The sequence below is a fragment of the Ochotona princeps genome, chromosome 7 (genome assembly GCF_030435755.1).
Source record: "Ochotona princeps isolate mOchPri1 chromosome 7, mOchPri1.hap1, whole genome shotgun sequence".
NCBI lineage: Eukaryota > Metazoa > Chordata > Mammalia > Lagomorpha > Ochotonidae > Ochotona > Ochotona princeps.
The window spans coordinates 72,174,726-72,196,063 of NC_080838.1; the positions used below are offsets into that span (position 1 = coordinate 72,174,726).

At 38.0% G+C, this 21,338-nt stretch overlaps 1 protein-coding gene and 1 pseudogene across 1 annotated transcript; both read right to left on the reverse strand.

The window, feature by feature from the left end:
• Positions 1 to 399: 399 nt before the first annotated feature.
• On the reverse strand, positions 400 to 20,060 carry LOC131480837 (UDP-glucuronosyltransferase 2B16-like). The gene is made up of 7 exons (XM_058667241.1): positions 19,938 to 20,060; positions 17,022 to 17,800; positions 13,492 to 13,640; positions 7,316 to 7,447; positions 5,387 to 5,474; positions 3,962 to 4,181; positions 400 to 1,035 (listed from the first exon to the last, which is right to left on the reverse strand). The coding sequence occupies exons 2-7, from the start codon at positions 17,797 to 17,799 to the stop codon at positions 756 to 758; spliced, it is 1,647 nt and encodes a 548-aa protein (XP_058523224.1). The 5' UTR covers position 17,800; positions 19,938 to 20,060; the 3' UTR covers positions 400 to 755.
• Positions 15,663 to 16,957, reverse strand: LOC101522253 (cyclin-C-like; annotated as a pseudogene).
• Positions 20,061 to 21,338: the final 1,278 nt, after the last annotated feature.

The window sequence follows — 21,338 nt, forward strand, 5'->3', positions numbered from 1 at the left end:
TGTAAAGATTGTAGGAAAAAAAAAGAAAAGAAAAAAAATCTTCTTAGGTGGGTCCCAACTTTCTCCCAGGGGGCAGACGTGGGGAATATTATATTCTCTGACTTGTCCCAATTAATTATTAGGCCTATTATAAATTTCAGAGAGATTTTAGGGATCTCTTATCCAGAAGACACTCACACAGCAATATTCCAGAAGGCCTGGGGATGATGGCAGAGGGGACTAGAAATAGGATTATTAAAGAATTTCAGCAGAAAATTCCAGTCTGAATGTGGACTGGACTCTCCGTTCTTTATTGAGATGCCCACCTGGTCTTTTAAGTGTAATACCTTCACTGAACTTGGCTAGAATTCTCACTGCTAAAAAAAAAGTTAATTTTGTCATTTTAAATAAAGATCCCACTTGATTGCGTTTTGTTCAAATAGATGATGTTTCTGAACTGTAGAATAAAATCTTGAGATTTCTTGTTCACAAATCAGCAGGCTAAAGATTCAATGAATCCTTTTTCTTCAGGTATGATGTGTATCAGGATTGAAGTAGAGTTATTTGAGGATTTCAGAGATTAGAATGGGTCCCTCCCTAATGATGAATCAAGAAACAAAGCAGACAAATGAAGACAAAGTTCTTAAATAATGTTGAGGGAAATCTTGCCACACCTTGGGACTTAGGGCAAGCTTACCAACCTAGAAAATTCTTATTCCTTAATATAGAAGGATTGGTTTCACGTCATAGCTGCTATGCTTAGGTCTGAAGGATCTCTAATCCCTTTTATTCTTTTTTCCTGCCTTAAAAAGCTTTTCATAAATAAGCAAGCAAACTTTGATGGCAAGGATAGTAATGATTGTCACACAGGCCAGCAGGAACCCAATCACATCCAGAGAGTGGTACTGGAACCAGGTCAAGTTGTGAGCAGCTGGCCGAAGGTGTTTGGCTCCTTTGTGGCGCATGACAAACTCAATCCAGAAGACAGCCCGATCTAGGGGCTTCAAAGGCTGGTCATGATGAATTCTTGATAATTTCAGAACATTCTCTTTGTACCTGTACAAAACCAATAGACATTCCCTTATAGAGTGAACCAGAAAAATGAACAGGTGAAATTTTAATGCAGATGATACAGATGAAGGTCTTGTAAAAAGTGGAACAAAAACAAATTATTTTCTTCTGTAATCACTCTAGAGAACTTGGCTTAAAAGCTAGAATATGCTACTGCATAGGATTCCAAGATATAGTGAAAAAAGCTGGGTGATAACAAGTATTTTTATCATTCTAACCTAGAAGTGGAAATCGTTTAAGTCCCCAAAGCAAAATTCAAAATAAAATAAGCATTAAGAAAACGAAAAGTGGGTCTGACACAGTAGTCTATTGGCTAAGGTCCTTGCCTTGCTCACACTTGGGATCTCATGTGGCTGCTGGTTTTTGTCCTGGACGCTTCACTTCTTATCCAGCTTCCTGCTTGTGGTTTGGGAAAGCAGCTGAAGATAGCCTAAGGCCTTGGGACCCTTCACCCATGTGGGAGACCGTGAAGGGGCTCTGGGCCCCTCATTTCAGATCTGCTCTGCCATGGACATTGCAGCTACTTGAGGAGTGAACCAGCGGATGAAAGGTCTTTCTCTCTGTTTTTCCTTCTATTTGCAAACCTAACTTTCCAATAATAATAAATACAAATCTTGAAAAAAAAAAGAAATGAAAAAGTATGAAATAAAACGCACTTGAGGTTGGAGCTTGAACCGTTCTACAAGCAATCATGAATAGACTTGATACACCAGGTTCAAGATAGTTCAGAATTTAGAGTAGAAGTCAAGTCCATTAGAGAGTCTAAGTACGTGTTTGGTCAAAGTTGATAAAGAGTTGATGTCAATCAGGGATTGAAATTAACTTTGTGGGCCCGGTGGCGTGGCCTAGCAGCTAAAGTCCTCGCCTTGAATGCACTGCGATCCCAGATGGGTGCCGGTTCTAATCCCAGCAACTCCACTCCCCATCCAGCTCCCTGCTTGTGGCCTGGGAAAGCAGTCGAGGACGGCCCAATGCTTTGGGACCCTGCACCCGCGTGGGAGACCTGGAGGAGGTTCCAGGTTCCCGGCTTCGGATCGGCGCAACACCGGCTGTTGTGCTCACTTGGGGAGTGAATCATTGGACGGAAGATCTTCCTCTCTGTCTTTCCACCTCTCTGTATATCTGACTTTGCAATAAAATTAAATAAATCTTTTTTAAAAAAGAAATTAACTTTGTATAAGTGGATTAATGATTAAAAGGTTGAAGGCACAAAAATGAATTTCCTTGTTTTGAATGCTGATTCTGATGTTTTATGTCCCTTTTAATAATTTTCTTTATTTTCAGTTTTTCATTGCTAAATAGAATGGAGAGAAGTAATGGCTTATCTGATTACCTTGAACAATAATGCCTTGATTCTTAGATAACTTGGAATTATTCATATTATTTAGCAGACCAGCCGTAAATGCTTCCTATTATAACTGTTGTTTTTCTTGTTAGTGTAATTTTAGAATTTGAAGAGTTCTCAAGACATTACAGCTGCATTTATGTCTGGCATTGAAATGACTCAGGGCTGATGGATAAGGCACAAGGAACCAGGTATGCTTGTGGTTTACAGAGTCTAAATGACAAAGTTCTATATGTTGGTATCGTAGCCATTAGAACATAGCTAATTTCTATGCCTGTTTATAAATTCAGAGCAAAGATGTTTTCCCAAGTACACTATGGAATGGTTGTAAAGAAGATGTCACATAATGTATATGAAAAATCTCAAAAAACTGTGTTTTGTGGTAATAGATATTCAATTTAAGTCAGCGAATTAAGTTATTCTCTTTGTTTTCAGTATTGCACTTATTTAAAATAAGTGTAGAGATATTCTTACATTAGATAAATGTGTTTTACATTGAATTAGCAAGTACAATTTTCAGAAAAAGCGAAGCATGCTTGTGATGGTGCTCATCAGCATGACACATCAGAATTACTCAGTAGCTGTAATAAAAGTTATGCAACTCTTAAAACCTAAGTGCCCATTGCACTGTCACGATCAGTATACTCACAAACAAAACGCTTTATTTCCAGCTAAAACCATTATGAAATAAACTGGGAAAATATCTGAAGACTATGATTGGTATCAAGAGTGTAATCATAACATAGCCATAATTAGTTTCCATACTGAAATAATTTGGGAACCAAATATTTCTTGTTTCAAAAATTTTGGCTACTACAAGTAACTTATTTCATGTAAATCACTTTTTTTTTTTTTTTAGTTTTTAGTTCTCCCAAGTAAGGCAAAACAAGGACAACCATAATAACTAAAATGAATATGCCCATATTTAAAAGTAGTACACTATTATTTAAGATAGTTTTAGTTCAGTGAATTCTAAAGTTTTAGAATCAAAATATAATACATAATTGGGAAGTGATTAAGTATAGAAACGTAATTTAAATATAATGAGAAATAGACGGATAATGTCATGCTAGTTTGCTGAAAAAAATCATTCAGAATAATTAAAAGACACAAAAATATGTGTAATTACATGAGATAGTGAGTATGTTAATTTTTTCTCTGTAGTGTTACTCTCATATCGCACTTAGTATTGGATAAAATCAAATTTATTTTAAAGGAATGTGACACAATTCTCTCGCTGGAAAGAAGTTATAACTGCTGAAATTAATGATTCCCTGCTTCAGTACTGTTCTTAGTATTTGTTCCTATTTTTATTTTGGTGATTCTTCTCATTTCATTCGTTAGATGATTGAAATTTTTATGCTATATTTAGACATCTGAAGATATTTCTGTAAAACTATTGCAAAAAATCTTGTGACAATAACAATGAATCATTGGTGCTTGTCGTTTAACAGTAAATCTGAACTCGGCCTAATCTTCATGCTCTGAATTGTGGTTTTCTCCCTAGCTCTCATCTGAAAACTCACTAATACATACATAATGTGTTGTTTAGAAAACAATACTCACGAAGGATCATAGATAACTGTCTTCAGGGCATTGAGTAAATCTGCACTTGACATTGTTTTCCAGTCCAGTGTGACAGCTGCTCCCTTGGCCCTCATGTAGGCAACGTTATCAGGTTGCTCCGCAAATAAAGGAAGGCCCACCATAGGGATGCCATGGTAGATCGCCTCATAGATGCCATTGGCTCCACCATGAGTGGCAAAAGCTTTCGTTTTTGGATGACCTAAAAATGGAGTGATTTTCAATAAATGAGATGATAAATGCATGCCATGAGGCACTGAACGAGGCAGTGCCTTCCAGAAAAGCAATAAATAATAACCATGACAGTACATTTAACTTGAGTTCTTATCAGGAGAAAGAGACGCCTACATGCACTGGAGAGGAAGGGAAAGGCCACATGGCAGAGGTATTACGTTACTTGAGACTTGTACAATATAGGATTGGCAAGTAATTATACAGAAAGAACACATTCTACATAAAATAAGCATCATAAGCCAGAAAAGACAAACATCCAAATGCATGTTGCAACATTATTTTCTTAAAGAATTTGTGCACTCACTCAGTCTGATAGTAAGATAAGCAGGGCAGCGACGAGTGGCATGGGCGTGGTGCTGGAATTGAAAGGAAAACCCACACTTCACCTTGAAATGTGTTGTTATTTCATGATAAGGCTTGTATTTTTTTCCCATGGAAAATTCACAGTCATTCATTATGAAAGAAAGACTATTTTTCAGTGGCATTTGGAACCCCCCATGTTAAGGGGAAAGGACAAATGAAGTGACAGACTTATGAGTTGGAGAGATAATGCAGCAAATTATTATTACTTATATTAATTTGAAATAGGATGAGAGTGATTCAATGTGAAAGACAGAGAAAGAGAGAGAGAGAGAGAGAGAGAGAGAGAGAGAGAGAGAGAGAGTTTTCCACCTGTTACTTTACTCCCCAAATACCCACAACAGCTTGGCAGCTTGGGCTGGGATAGCCTGAAGCCAGGATGCCAGAATTCAATCCATGCCTCCCATATAAGCAGCAGGAACCCCAGCGATACCCTTCTGCCCTGGTTGGGTGCACATTGGCTGGAAGATACCATTGGAAATGGAGCAAAACTTGAATCCAAGCACTTCAAGTCCCAATCTGTGTCTTAGCTGCTTTGACAAAATACTCATCCCAGGAAATTACTGAGAGATTCTGTATGAGAGATGGCAATGCTTAAAAATACTTTGATTCAGTGTACAAAGATTTTGTATATAATGAAATGTCAGCTGTTGGAGTTTACTGTATTTCCCCTAGGACTGGAAAAATAAATACAAAGATGTTTGGTTGTGCTTCTGATGGTTCCAATAGTAAGTGTCCAATCTGTTTTTGGTTGAGCCCTCATCCTGCTTGGCTGCTACTCATGTTGTCAATGTCTGTTCTCCCATGTCTTACCAAGTAGGTCATTCTGGGGGATCCACTTATACAGCTGAGTATTGGCTCCTAAATTAGCTGGCTTCATGCCCTCATATCTCCAAATCACCTGTTAGTAAAGAAAGCACCGATTGCTGGGGTTGTATTTCAAATTATAGTGAAATAGAATTCTAAGAGAATTCTAGAAGTGATTACGTTTGAAAAATACAAGGAATAGGACAGGAGAGCTTCTGTGATGAGGCCTAAGAGTCCAAAAGACTGCTGCAAATAGGATAGCTACACTAGCTTACTTGTCATACAAAATACACTGCCTGTATTACAGTTATATTCAAAAGGAGAGGGGTGCAATGGTATTTCAAATATTTCCCCTTAGTCAAAGGAGATGATCAGGTTTCGTTAGGCCGCTGTAATTCTAGAACAAAGAAGAGCAACTCATAACCAGTGCTCTTAATTTTAAGATACTCGTATTTGTTATGTTAGCTTCCTCTTTCAAGCTTACTATTAATTTTAAAATTTTTAATAAAATGAATCAAGAATTTAATCATAGTCAATTGCTTCATAATTTATTTTATTAGAGTTTGACATCTTTTGATTCACATAATAGCAAATCTGTACAAAATACATGTGACAAATAAATTCTATTTAGAAACTGTATTTAACTTTAGTAGAAATTATTAGGCACTATTCCTAGGAAGATTTCAAATGATGTTTTTGAAATTGATAGTATTATCACTATTACCAGGATTAAAAAAATTCCTTAAATGTAAGAACTAACACCAGTTTGTAAGTAATGTAGTGATTGGAAAAAAAAAACCAAACTGCTGTGATACTGAATTTTGTTCAATGAATTGTTAACTCTTCTACTATATCCGAAAAAGCATTGATGGCACTGATTAATGTGATAATAGCAAAATTTCCAAGCCAATACCAAACTAACTTAGTGATTTGTGATTTTCAATCTAGCCTTATAAAGTATCACCTAAAGTTTAACTCAAAGTTTAACATTCTATTTGCCATACAAATCTTCAAAGTAGTTTCAGAGTATCAGCAGAAATGTACGTAGGTGATAAATACAAGTCTAAATCAAAGAAAACAACAAAGTAGCTAACAAATATCTAACGATCAGTTATCTTGTGTTATATTAGGATATTAGCTCCTACTGAGTTTTTGGAAGAGAATATCTGACCCTCCCACTCCAGCCTTGCTGTTGTTTGATTCTATATTCACTTTCCGCAATAAGAGGGTGTTCATCTGCTGAGCGAGAAGCATGGTCCTTTTAGGGGCCACATCATAGAAGTCACAGGGTTCTTCTTCAGAGTGGGATATACATCACCCTTTCTCTAACCTCTTCCTATTTCAGACACTGTTGGAGGCCACTCCCACAGGCGGTCTGGGCTCTCCATTTCTTTACATCTACTTGGCTGAAGGGGTACCTGGATTCAGAGTTAGGCTCCTCCTGAAAATACAAAGAATGGGCCTATTTCAAAATTAGAAGTAAAATGGCGAGAATTGCATGAGAAACTTCAACATCATCATGCATCTGAGGTGTTTTAAAGACATGACAAATGTTTTTCTGTTCATGTAGTCATTAATTAAAATTTAATTTCTTGTTAACATATTTGATGTATACAGTGGTCTTAACAATCCTGCAAGGAAAACAAGCAAATGACAGGCAGACTGTGGTGACTTCTGTGTCCCTGCCTGAAATGTCATGGTGATACATGGCTTCACACTTCACCTCTTGTATTTCTTTTTGTTCACACTGTTATTGTTGAAGTTATTCACAATCAAAAATACTCTTTTTTTCTCACCTATCAAGTATAGTTTCGTGGTCTCATAAATCAGAGCTACCAATTAGCTTACTTTTTACATAAAAAAGCTTTTGTAGTGAGACCTTTTGCGGTTACCACACTCATTTAGTACCTCCCACCATGAAGCAGCTTTTCTGACCTTTTGTGGAAGCTGGGCAAGGGCTGATGCGATCACATTGGCCCTCTCTTCTGTCATATTACTTATCATTGAGCCCAGGGAAAACACCACGACTCCCTCTTCCCCAGAGCTCTGCACAAAGTCTTCCATGTCCTGTGAAGAGAGAATTCATTCTGTCACAAAAGGGTGACAGCAAAGAAAATACTCCTAAACAGGTTGGTGCAATTACCTAGGAAGGAAATTCAAGTTGTCAGAAATTATCAGAGTAATGGCTGTTGTAAAATGTATGAGAAGAAATATTTCATTCTCCCCATTTCCAAGTGTACAGGTTATAGTGTTCATTGCTGTTGCAATGTTGTACTGCCAATGTCTCAAAATGTTTTTCTCTCAAAGCTAAAATTTCATGCCCTATGAATATCATGTGATACATGGATAATTGTGATCCTAATTTAGTTTCTTTTTCATTTCACAGAAAGATGTGATGTTGTTTCATTTACCTTCTTTGTCCTGTTTCCAACTAGACTTCTTAGTTTTGGCTGATTTGGTACTATTAAAAATTCTTTGGTAAAACAATTATAATGGTGTGGGGTGTGTGTGCGTGTTTCACACTGTTGCAATTATTTTACCAAAGAACAATAGCACAGCAAAAATAATGCACGAATTCAAAAGCAGCAGAAGAGAGAAGGTCAAGTGTCTGAGATCAGTAGAGAAGTGGCCCTGGTAAACGTGACCAGAATCCATTCTCCCTCTCACTCAGTTCTAGGTGTGTGTCAGTGGGAAGCACGGTCAAAATGTTGTTTTATCCATGTCCCCAAATTCCTTCTATTGCACAGTTGAAACTTTGCCCCCTATGTGAATTTCATATATAATACACGCTAGAAGAATTGTAATCCCAACCTTTTTTTTTTCATATTTTATCTTCTCTGCTGCTCTATTGGCAAATAAATCTGTTGTTGCTTATTTAGTATTATTAATCGTGTTTTTTGATAAAATAATTGTGGAAATGTGGTAAGTGCACATATAAGATGTTTAATCATATGTTAATGTTGAGTTTAGCTTGTTCCAATGGTTACTTCTATAAATAATCGATTTAGCTATAAATCATGAATTGGTACATTTAATTATTTTTCTCTGAATGGTTTTATGTGAATTTCTTATACAAAGGGTATAAACATGTTTAAGACTCAATACATCTGCCAAATTGCTTAGTCAGTCCTCTATTAAACAAAATACAGAAGTTAATGGAAAAACAAATTACTTTGGGGAAAAAAAATTATTTTCAACATAGAGTAAAAATACCTGCTTCGTCGTATTTTACCTATATTCAAATCATATCTGTGCAACTGAATAATACCAGGTATTGTTGTGAATTATCATACTTTGCCATCTGACCTGTGGTTTTCCAAGCTGTGATCTCCTTCCTTGTCAGTTTCTCTTTGTGCAGATCAGAAAATCTATTCAGAGCTATGTGGTTTACCACTTGTGTTAATGTCGCTTCAGGCTTTGGTACTTTGAAAATTACCATATAAATCTGAAACTTATTGTATTCAAAATGGATGTTGAAATTTATCCATTCCATATGTCACCCTTGTGTTGCTGTAAGAAGACATAACACAGTATACCAATAAAGAATGTTGACTTCTTGTGATATGATTTTAAAGCAGATGAAATCCTGTGTTCCACTGCAAAGAATACAATGCTATCTGCTGGCAGATTCTGTTCAGGTGTAAGCTGAAGGCTCTTCTCATGTCTATCTGCCATGGACATTTCCCCTGTGTTCATTCTGGAGGGCAGCTGTGCTCCTGCGAATTTCACTCCAAGCCAAGACTCACTGCAGTGTCCAATCAGCTTGCTTTTGTGTGTAAACGTCTGGAATCTCAGTGACAAAGGATTAAGTGTTGTGGTGGCAGCAATTAAGCATTTAATTGGGTTGCAAATGTTCTTAGCACCATACAATTACGTTGCTGATGATTGGTTCTCCGTTTTTATTTTTTTAAGATTTATTTGCGGGGGTCTGGTGCAATAGCCTACTTTCTAAATCCTTGCCTTACATGTGCCAGGATCCCATATGGGCACTGGTTTGTGTCGCGGCTGCTCCACTTGCAATCCAGCTCCTTGCTTGTGACCTGGGAGAGCAGTCCAGGATGACCCAAAAGCCCTGGGACCCTGTATCTGCATGGGAGACCTGGAAGAACCTCTTGGCTCCTGGCTCCCCACCTTTGCAACCACTTGGGGAATGAACCATCAGATGGAACATCGTTCTGTCTGTATATCTTCTCTGTAAATCTGTCTTTCCAATAAAAATAACTAAGCCTTTGAAAATATTTAAAATGATCTATTTGTTGGAAATGTATGTCACACTGTGTGAAGGAGAGATAGCCAAAGGGAGAGAGAGCCATCTTCCCTGTAGTCCACACATGGCAACAGCAGCCAAGGCGAGGCCAGGCAGAAGCCAGGGGCATGGAACTCCATCTAATAGCCTTTGTATTAGGTAGGGTCCAAGTGCCTGGGGACTCTTTGCTTTTTTTCCCAGGTATATTAACAGGGAGTGTAATGGAAGCAGAGCCACCAGGACGCAAGCTGCCATGTTGATATCACAGGTGGTGGCTTAACTTGCTGCATCTAACGCTGGGCCCCGGTTTCCCTGTCAAGCTATGCTGTTGGTGAGGAATCTCAATGCTTACAATAAAACTTTAGTCTTTATTTTGTTCATGTTATTGCCAAGACTTATACCTACATTTATTTTTAAATAATTCTACAACATTTTTCTTGATATCACTTTGCTTAGGAATGTAGTATTAAATATTACACTTAATCTGTTAAAATAATAGTTCCATTCCATAGTTCTATTCTGTTAGGAGCCACAGACTTATGGGCCTTAGACTTGGCATTCCTGACAACCTGTTGCATTGCAAAGCCTGCCTTGAGCAAGCAGGGCCACAGCAAGCAGGATATTAGGCCAGAACATCCTGTGTAAAGCAAGTGCAATAGAACCTCCACCCTTGTTCCTGTTCAAATAATTAGTTCCTTCCCTGCTTCAATGAAGATAATTAGTTCCAGGAAACCCCTCCCTTTCCCCTCCTGCCCTCGAGAAGAAGGTATATATATGAGGAGTAAAATAAAGAGATGCGACACTCTTTTCTACCAAGTATGCGTGTCCGTGTGTTTCTTGGGCCAGCAGCCTGGGGGCTACCAGCCCGGCATTCCCAGTTTGAGGGTTAGAGCGTCGTGTCCTGCAGGTCGGGACACTATTCAATAGCTCATATTTAATAAAGAGATGTCTGTAGTATCTAGCATATTTTAAATAATTTATTGTACTAGTAATAACTGCAAACATAATCATGATTTCAAAAGTCAAGATTGTATCTAGATCACGGAGTAAATGCCAGAGACATTTCATTTTATTATTTACTTTTAATGGATACATTATAATTTTAGGTATTTATGGGATAACTTAGAATGTTTTGATGTATATGTTGTGTATTGTTGAGCCAGAGTAAATAGCTGCTTAAATAATTATCTTTTCTGTGGCCTTTGAATGTCGTGACAGCACTCCACTCAGGATGAGGTTTGTGCCTCAGTTGCTACACTTCTGATTAAGCTCCCTGCTTATGGCCTTTGCTCCCATTGCCCCACCTCCTTCAGTGTCCAGTAACTTCCAGTATACTTTGACCACGTCCTTAGATTCCACGTATAAGAGAAATGACGTAGTGCTTGTATTTGTGTGCATGGCTAATTTCACCTAACATAATGCCCTCCAGTTCCATCTATGTTGCTGCAGACAACAAAATTTCAGCTTTTTTTTTTTTATGGCCAAAGAATGTTCTATTGTGTGTATGGATGGACATTTAGGCTTCTTCTACTTCTTGCTTGTTGTGAATAGAGTTGCAATAACATTGGAGTGTAGATATCTCTTCTACAGAGAGATGTGTTATCTGTACCAACTATTTTTCCCATACAACACAGCCTAAAGTTCGTGTTACTATTATAGCATTAAATATATTCATGTCTATGACTAATTTGGACTAGTCCTACATTATATGTTGCCTAAACTCTTACAATAGCTTCCTTAACTCACTCTTTCCATACCCTTGCCTGTGCAATTTAATCTAGCGAACACATTTTCAAAATCTTTTTTCTTTAAAGCAAATTTGACAATATCTTTCCCTAGTTTTACTCTATGTGCTGGCCTTTTTCCTAACACACCTATTATATTTGTTACACCGCTTCCTACTACATGATAAGAAATCACTTCTCCAGTACGACCAGCTCTTGTGTTCAAGAATTCCTTCTAAACTAGCAGTTCTTGGGAACTATGCTTCAACGCTACTCCTTTTCCTTCTGAGTTTTCTTTCCCATTTAATTTCTCCATACCCATTGTTACACGTTATTCCAGAGCCACTGTTGTTAACAGTAATAATCTGATCTATGATATATCAGTGACAATCTATGATCCCTACTGGATATTCTCTAAACACTAGTTCTTCCTTTTCAAAACAGTTGCACACTCCGGAGGACCAGGATAGATGTTGGACGGGTTCGGCTAGGCCTCAACCCCATCTGAGCCATATATGAGATATACGTGGGTATGGAAGAGCCGTGGCTGGGCTGAAACTCTCAACAGCAGGAATCAGAATGGATTGAAGAGCGGAGCTGGCCGAAGGACCTGCTGGAATGCGTGAAGCCCGACACCATGAAGGAGTCGGAGGGAGGAACCTGAACAGATCCTCTGACAGGACACTGACTCTACAAATAAACGCAGGAAGCATGGAGGTAAATAACCCAGAAGAGGCTTTGGAATGTGACCCACTGGAATACACTTGGCTCGGGTTGGGGCAGACCAGGCTGAGTCGGTTCACGTCATCCACTGGCAAGCCCAAGTGCTGAAACTGTGTGGGGGCCTGGCCAGGTTTGGTTGCGATAAAAAAAAAAAAAAAAGCAGTACAAAACACAAAATGCCAAGGTGAAATGGCCTGTGCTAGTAGGGAATGCAACACCCGACCAGCACTCCTCCCACTGGTTTAGGTGAGGGACGAGAGTGTGATGGGCAGAGCCGGGGAGAGATGCGATACTCCTTGGTTCCAATAGAGGTCGGGGCTCAGAAGAGAACCAACCCAGGGGTTAAAACCATCAGCTGATCGGAGTGATGGACGGTGGCAAGCACTGTGCTTACTAGTAGTACATGTAGGAGCCTGGACTGGGAATGCCTCAAAGTTTTTTTTAGGGGGATTCCCCTGAACAAAATGGAGGAATCAAAGCATTAATCAAAAAAAGATGGAAAATGGAGTAGATGAATCAACCACCTCAGCTATATGCTTCCAGCGGAAAACTGGACAAGGGGAAACCCTAAGACGGACTATGTCAATCAGTGGACTCTGCACCAGCCTCATCATACCTGGACTGTTGCTGATGATATGTTGGAGCTTCTAATTGATCGAGGTGACGCTCTGCTGGCTCTTCCTACAAACCTGAAAGGGCCTCCCTAAGAGGCCGTTGAACTTGAACTGGACTAGGGGGATGCTGGACTCTGTATGGTGTAAACTTTTAATTAGGGAATCTCAACGGAACTTGAGCTGTGGTTATGCATCAAGGTGAAGGAATTCATGATGGGGGAAGGGTTTGGGGTGAAGGGGGGGGAATCCCAGTACCTATGAAATTGTGTCATGTAATGCAATGTAATTAATGAATAAATGAATATTAAAAAAAACAGTTGCACACAATTTTTATTGCTTGTTTACGGGCTTATCCTCCAAAATAGAATGAAAGATGTTGGGGGTAATAGTAGAGGCTGGATGTAGTTTGCTTTTCTGCATATCTAACAACTACGCTGTTATATACTACTCACTTCATAAATATTCCTTAAATAAATAAGTGATTGATATTTCCTTACATTTCAGATAATGAAAGATTTCATTTAAATGACTTTTAACAGTCTCTGTAATGATAATGAGATCTGTATACTTGTGGATGGTGTACAGCTATGCAAGGGTTCCTCAAAGGACGCATGGAAAGTGTGAATTGTCTATTAATTCAGTTTCATTCTATGTTTTGAAGTTCTCTCATGTGCATTTCTGATTGTCAGGACACTTATTCCACCTCCAAGATTTCTTCCTGGGGGGTCAAATGCTTTAAATGAAGAATGCAGAGCAATGCCTCTGAAGATACAAGCAAAAGAAAGCAGGCAGAAATGTATTTACCTTAGGCAGAGGTTTGGCGGGTTTGCAGTGAAGTCCTCCAATAAAATCAAAATTTGGCAGGAACGGATGAGGAAACTCAAAATCCCAATAACTTCGAACGAGCCAAAAGTCAGCTTTCCCTGCTACTTCAGAGAAAGTGGTAGGTCTTCCTGAATGGAGAAAAAGAGAAATAAAAAGGAGAGTAAAAAGTGAAAAGTCAGCTGAAATTTACCATGCAGTTTTCTGAGACAAGTTGGAATGATGTATGAGATATTCACTGATGAAGTAAACGCTTATTTAGGCATAGTAGAATTCATAAGCATAAATTCCAGATTTTCACGTGCCATAGATGTTAAAGGTAATGTGAGGGGAGATTATGACTCCAGTGTCACTTGAGTGTATTCCTATTTCCATTACACTGTGGTTAGAAAAACAAATCACTACAGAATTAAACATGCATTTGTTTTTCTTTGAAACTGTGAAAGTGGCAGAGACAAATATAAATTATTTTACCTTCAGAATCAAATAATTTTACCACAATTATGGGCAGGACTTCTCCAGTAGTACTCAACCTAGTTGCTACAATTTGGAAATCTTGTCCCTGATTCTTAATTTTTGCATGTGAACTGTTGAGTTTCTTGAAGGTGGCTGAATTCCATGTGCTTTTGGTTTACGTTACGAGCCTAATAATAATAAATATTTACACATATATTTGAATACAAATATTTGCAAATATCTGGAGAATTAAAAATATGGAAATATTTATTTGTTAAATTTTGGCTACGTTTTCAAAAATAAGAAATATAATTTAAAAATGGGAGACTAATTTCATGTACATTCACAACTGAACAAGATTTTAGGCTTTAAGGAAATGGTTTTTAAGAACTTAGTAAAGAAATGTAAAAACACTAGAATCCTAAAATTATGGTTTAGTGCCCATGGTAAAATTGTTTCTCTCAGCTGTGAATGAATACTTTAGGTAATAAGGAAAATATTTTAATTGCTTTTTAGCTTGAAGAACTTACTTTTATTATTGAAATTTTGTACTAGGAAGTCAACATTGAATTTAATACATCTATGGTTTAATCCTTGAATCAATATCCTATAAATTCAATTTTATTTGGCACTGTCAAATCTGAATAATTGGTTTCTTAAGTACTTTCCACAGTCCTATTGACATTTTGTCTGAAGTCCTGCACTCAAATAAAGAAAATAAGTCTTAAAAAGTTTTTTATTTCCTCAGCATAGTTTTAAGTTTAACTTGTGAAGGATAAAAGCCTTTAAATATTTACTTTTTAAAAAAGATTTATTTATTTTTATTGCAAAGTCAGATATACAGAGAGGAGGAGAGACAGAGAGAAAGATCTTCCATCTAATCATTCACTCCCCAAGTGACCACAATGGCCAGTGCTGCGCCGATCTGAAGCCAGGAGCCAGGAACCTCCTCCGTGTCTCCCACATGGGTGTAGGGTCCCAAGGTATTGGGCCATCCTCGACTGCTTTCCCAGGCCACAAGCAGGGAGCTGGATGGGAAGTGGAACTGCCAGGACTAGAACTGGAACCCATTTGGGATCCCGGGGTGTTCAAGGCGACGACTTTAGCCGCTATGCCACGCTGCCGGACCCACCCACATAATTACTTTTTATGTGCTTTGTTTAGTGCCTCAATGACCAGGCAACTATTTCTAACGGTTCCTAGCTCAAAATGCTTTCTGTTATACAGATTAAGAAATATAATGTTAAATAAAATTTATTAACTTTCTTATAATACTTACAATTTATTTTCAGTAAATTCTTTATTTTTCATGGTACAGTTCCTTAGGCTCAAGTATTCCCCTCTATCCCTCGCTTTCCCCTCGATAGTCATAAGTCCACCATTCTGCTATTTGAGTGTATCCTGAGATTGTAGACATAGAGAATGGTATAAAGTCCAAAGTTACTGATTTTAAAATGTCTGGCTGGCTGTCTGCAGGTTCTCTTGGAACCTTTCCAAACTGTTATGATCAGGAAATTTGAATCAATTATATACTAGAATCAGCTTAGGTAAAGAAACACTGCAAAACTAAAATCACTTCCTAATATGGTTGGCAAAAGCAAGCTGTTCACTTTCATCTGTATCTCACTGAAGACATTACTGAAATCTGTTCAATGATTTATTTCCGAGGAGTCACCTGTGAAATTCTTCTGAATGTTTTAAGATTGGTTATAGCTAGATTTCCAACTTCCATTTGGGCTTTCCTCTCCCTCCACATTTGGAAGTAGTTTTGGTTTTAGCATGTTAGAGTTATTGCCATTACTTTCCCTTATCAAACTTTTCCACTGTTCATGTAATTTTTAAATAACCCTAATAATTTCCAAGATCTTTTTCATATCCACAGAAAGTTTAGCAAACACCACCGTGTACCTTTCTGCTATGCAACACAGGCTTCCCAAGGCAAACTAAAGCTATCATCAAAGGAGGCTACAGTAGATGAAGCTTCTTTCTCTAAGTATCATTCACTATCCTCTATGCGTGGGGAAGCCACAGGTCTTGTTGACCCGTGTCCTGCATATACTGGAGCAAAGATCTGTAAGGAGGATACACTAGCAGCAACAACGCACACATTCTAGGACTGGATTCACATTCTCACATATGATTTATTCTGTAATGAAATGCCTTTAGAAAGGCATATGAAAATTGATTTTTAATACAGAAGAGGCAGCAGAAGTCATTCTTGTATCTGAGACTACTCCAAATTCCTTTACTTTGAGTGCCAAAACCATACTGATACAAGATCCACACATTTCAGAGAATACTTGGTATGGAATCTCTTGAAAGAGATTGCAGCAGGGGTGGTAAGTAACTGTCTTAATTTAAGATGTCCACCAAATGGGTGGACAGCATTTGCAAAAAATATTTGTGATTTCCAATACTTGTCTTCTGAGAGAAACATTAAGTCCTTTTTGCACTCCTTCAACAAATTTTGTTTATCTAAAATCTATTGAAAATTGTGGGAACTCTGCCGAAATTTCCTGCCAGGAAACAGAGCTTGTGCTATGACACAGCACCAGTGAACAAACCCGTGAGGCTACTGGATCATATCAGGTAAGCTCCATTTGGCTGTGGCTATTGTGAGAGAAAGAGGATGCCATTATCAAACATTTTAATTTTGAATGAGACTGATACACAACAGGAAAAATGATTTCTGTAATGTCACAGAGATAGTTGTAATAGAACAGTGTGTAACAAGTCAATCTGTATGTTTTTATTCTTAAAGGTATTATGAAGCATCAATTTTTAGCACGGAAAAAATAGAATAAGAATTGCTTAGAGAAGTACCCAGTGCTTTATTTGTAATTCTGTGACCTCTCAAAGCCTAATGCTAGTGACAGGCCACTGGCTTCTCACTGACCCTGTAACATAAACATTTCCATGAAGTTTGTGAAATTGATAGATCATTTTATTATTTCACCTGCAAAAGATAAAATTCTTCTGCTTTTACATTCATACAAGCTTGTCTTCAAAATCACAGGAAAGCAAGACTCACAGTCTCAATTAAAAACACGACTTACCTAGTACTTCACTGTATAACTGATCCCACTTCTCATTGAACATTTTAAACCCAAAGTCAAAACAAAGCAGGCATATCATATTTTTCACCCTTTCTATGAATGTCATTTGGCCGCCTAAACCAGACTGAATAATTGGTACATAGGAAGGAGGCAAGGTAAGTCCTCCACTCCGCCTCTCCAATGTGTAGCCAGGAGTAAAGCGTACACTGTATACTAAGGGTATTTTAAACAGCTCCGCCAGAAGCTCCCCACAGGGAGCAAAGGGATCTGCAAGAACAACATCAAACCTTGAATCTTGTAGTTTTACTATAAGTTCCTTGTTCAACACAAGTTCTTTACAGAGTTTTAAATAATAACTAGAATATCCTGAGAAGAATTCTTGAAGTTCTGAAAAATATTCCCAATATGTATCTTTCTGAACCATATATATCCACTTATCTGCCCATTGTGTAAAAAAATCATACAATTCATGTCCAGTGAAAGATGTAGGAAAAATTTCAAATTTGATTGCCGATTTTTTGTTAGGATCACTTAGATGAGAAACTGAAGATTTCAGAACAGTTACTTCATGACCTCGCTGGACAAGCTCATCTAAGATCGTCTTCAGATTCATCCAATGGCTGAATTCCATCGGCCACACCAGCACCTTTCCGCAACTCCCAGGGCTGAAGTAGCAGCTCAGCTGTAGCAGCAGCAGCAGAACTGAAGCATGTTTTGCCGACATCCTGGCGAACTGCAATGCTTCCTTCAATTGCTTTCCTTTTCTGTAGCTGCTCATACTGAATCCACAAAACAATTATGAAGTAGTTAAAACATAACTTGTATTGAACAAAGTAAATACATCACATGTACAAAGGTTGTAGCCCAAGATGGCATGGAATAAAACTAACTCAGATGATCTAGCGTTTATTTCAGTACTTTTAACGTGTTCCTTTTTTGATTCAAATTTCTCAAGTAGCTCAGGGTTTGATGACCTGTTTGAACAATTCTCCTACATCATGTTAGCAATTTTAGAAAAATGCCAACAGCAGAGGCAAGTGAGAGGTGATCTCACAGAACCAGAGACAAAGTTAATTATGCAACTGATCTACATTTCTTGGGTAGTGCTGTTTGAAGGAATTCGTTGTGTGAAGTCTTTAATAAGGTCTCTTTCTTTCTCTTTCTTACACACACACACACACACACACACACGTTTTACAAATTGAAAGTGTGTGACTCAACTTCCTTGGCATATGCACATGAATGTGTATTCAATGTCACTGTCCATTTTGAAGCATTTTTCATCCTTCTAAAAAGAAGTCCTGCCCACTCTTTGTACCCTCCAACTCCAATTTCTGAGTTCTCCTTTACTAAGCAAACACTCATTTACTTTCCATTTCTGTGCATTTTCCCATTATGGGCATTTCATATAAAAGGAATCCTACAGTGCTTGGCGCAGAGACATGCTGTCCCTGACAGGGACCAGGTCTCTAACCTACAGTTTTGTGTGCTTCCTCCATAACGAAACCTCCAGATTCTGAGTGAGCTTGGTAATAGACTACTAATCATTCTCTAATTCATCCTTTGTTCCTTTGTTTATTTTATTTTGCCAGTTTGTTGTTGTTTGAGAATTCAGTCACGTTTATGTTAACTGATGTTGAACTCAGTTTATACTGGGGTGTCTTTCCCCTAGTATGACAGTAAGAATAAAATCTGTCTTGTTAGTATGGGTGTTGGGATGCAGGGTGTAAGCTGCCTCTTGGGAAGGCAGCGTGTTACATGGGAGTGCAAGTTAGAAGGCTGGCTACTTCTGCCTGGCTCAGCCCAGCTGTTGGGGCCAATGGGACTTGAAACAGCCGATGGAAGATCTCTCTGTCTTTATCTCCTTGTCTCTGTAAACTACCTTTCCAAGAAAAACAAACTTAAAAAGTTTACGTTGGTGCCATGCATTTTTTCTCATAATACAGATTTTTCATTTTTTTGAAAACAACTTGGATATTCTATTTTGTTACATTTCAATAGTGGCTATTTCTAAATATGCATGTCAAAATTCTATTAGCCTTCTGTTTTTCTTGAATCAAGAGACTGAGGTTCCCCTTATTCACTTTGTTTTCAGTTATGAGGTTATATAATTAAAATAAAATAAATTTGATTGGGGTTTTGTAAAATTAGATTTATACTGCTTAATGTTTTATCAACTGTAAAATATTCCGGTAATTAATTCAGAGAGACCTGAATTTAACAAAAATTTTAAATTAAAAAATTTTAATATTGATTACATAGTTGAGAGGAATGTGTACCCATGTGGACCTCTGATTAGGATGGAGAGGATCATGGTGTGGAGAAGGGTCGGTAAGAAATAAATGTTTCAGTTTTTTTCCCTCTGTGTCCGTGGACGGGATGGGCGGAGAGAAGGAAGGCCACTGCTTGCTTTCTAACTTCAGCAGCACCCGGGGATTGGGGAGTCATCGATGTCCGTTCAGAGACCATGATGTGGGGAGGAGTTTTCTGAGGATTACCGGAGTGGTTTGAACATTCTGAGACATTGTTGGCTTTGTTGCACCCAAATCTTTCTAAGATCTACTTACTGACAAGATTTTTCCCACTTGAAAACAGTGATGTTTAGGACTAGGCAAAGGGCAGGAACAGACAATTTTCAAATGATGAAATGTAAATGGCTGACAGACACATGAAAAATTGTTCAGGATCAAGGAAAATAAAAGCCACCATGAGGTTCTTTCTCAAGTCAGTTATCCAGAGCACACTGCTGATATCGCTTTATATCCACTGGGATGGCTATTTTAGAAAATTTTCATTAACATGAAGTGGCCATAAAAACTAGCCATTCTGTTCCTTGGTTCTGCACAAAAGAAACAAAATGTTAATAAGAAAGCACACATTGGCGTGTTCATTATAACAAAAGTTACAAAATCTTACCTCCAAAATGCTAATGTAGTGTTGACCAATTTGAAGATATAGGAATTTGAGATTGTCCTACTGTGTCAATCATAAAGTGTCATCTAACATTCAGGGAAAGTTAGGGCATAGTGGAAAGAATAATTTTAAAAACTGAGCATTTGAGACTTTCCAGGAAAGACAGCTTGGTGTGATTTTTCACCTTTATACTCTGTCCCAGGCAGGGCTCTGCTCTAATGAGCTATGTATAAGTTTGAATGAATCACCTCACAGTTGAGCCCCAGTTGCCTCACCCATAAAATGAAGAGGATGATTAAGACAGTCTCGCAGGCTGTTTCCATCTATGGCATGCTATTATTTTATTATGCTGAGAAAGAATCTCACCTTGTGTTAATTGTACAGCAGTCAAACTGAAACTGATGATCAATGATTTTGCTTACATATGGTTTTACCAAGTACTGGGCAAGTAGTAAATCCATGGGTTATTTTTCAGCTTAAAAAAAAAAAGCCTTGTTGAAAAAAAAGCACACTTCCCAGTGGTTAAATCAATTTATCTTTTTCAAAATTAGACTCTAGGAACAAGAAATCCACATGAATTGAAGATAGGAGATTTAAAATATTGACTATTTTTAAAAAGTTGTGCTGATGAAAGATCATTAACGAATATCTTCAAGGCCTTTAGCAAATCTGTACTTGACATTCTTCACTTAGATATTTCCAGGCCATGTCCATCAAGAAAGGTTGGTTTTTCTTTTTCTATAAATTTAGTTGGTTGTGAGGGTCCTTAATTTTGGGATTGGTGAGCCTGGGACATTATTTTTCTCTGAATATCATTATGAACAGCACAGTTACCAGGCACAATCCAAAATACAGGTGAAGTAAAAAGATTGATACTTCTTGTGAAGTTAAACTATGAGATGCAATCCAGTCTTTTTTCAACATTGACCTTTTGTTAGTGTGCTTCTGCAGCGCATCATTAACATATTGATCCACTATAGTAACATCTGTGATATATATATATAGTGTCTTAAGGAATCCTCTAAGGAAAAGATGAAAATCCAAGGCAGAATTTGGTGATCTTGGGAGAACCAGTGAGACCTCCGAGACCCTAGAGGCCAGGATTGCCCCTTGTTTACAAGCCTTGTCAGAAGTGCCCTGCTCAGGAACAACAGCCACCACATTCGGGGCCAATGAGTGATTGCTCTGCAGGCCCCTAGAGACCAACTCGCTTGAAGCTGTTTAACTACCCCTGAACTGTGAGTCGCCCTCTGTCTCTCTCAAACAGGCTCTCTCTTTCCTGGGAGCTTCTCTATTTCCTACTCACAACACTTTGATTCTTCTTACCACTCAGTTAAAATTTGTCAATCGCTGTCGCATGGACAACAAACCTAAAAATCCCAGAGAAAACTCCCCAAACAATTT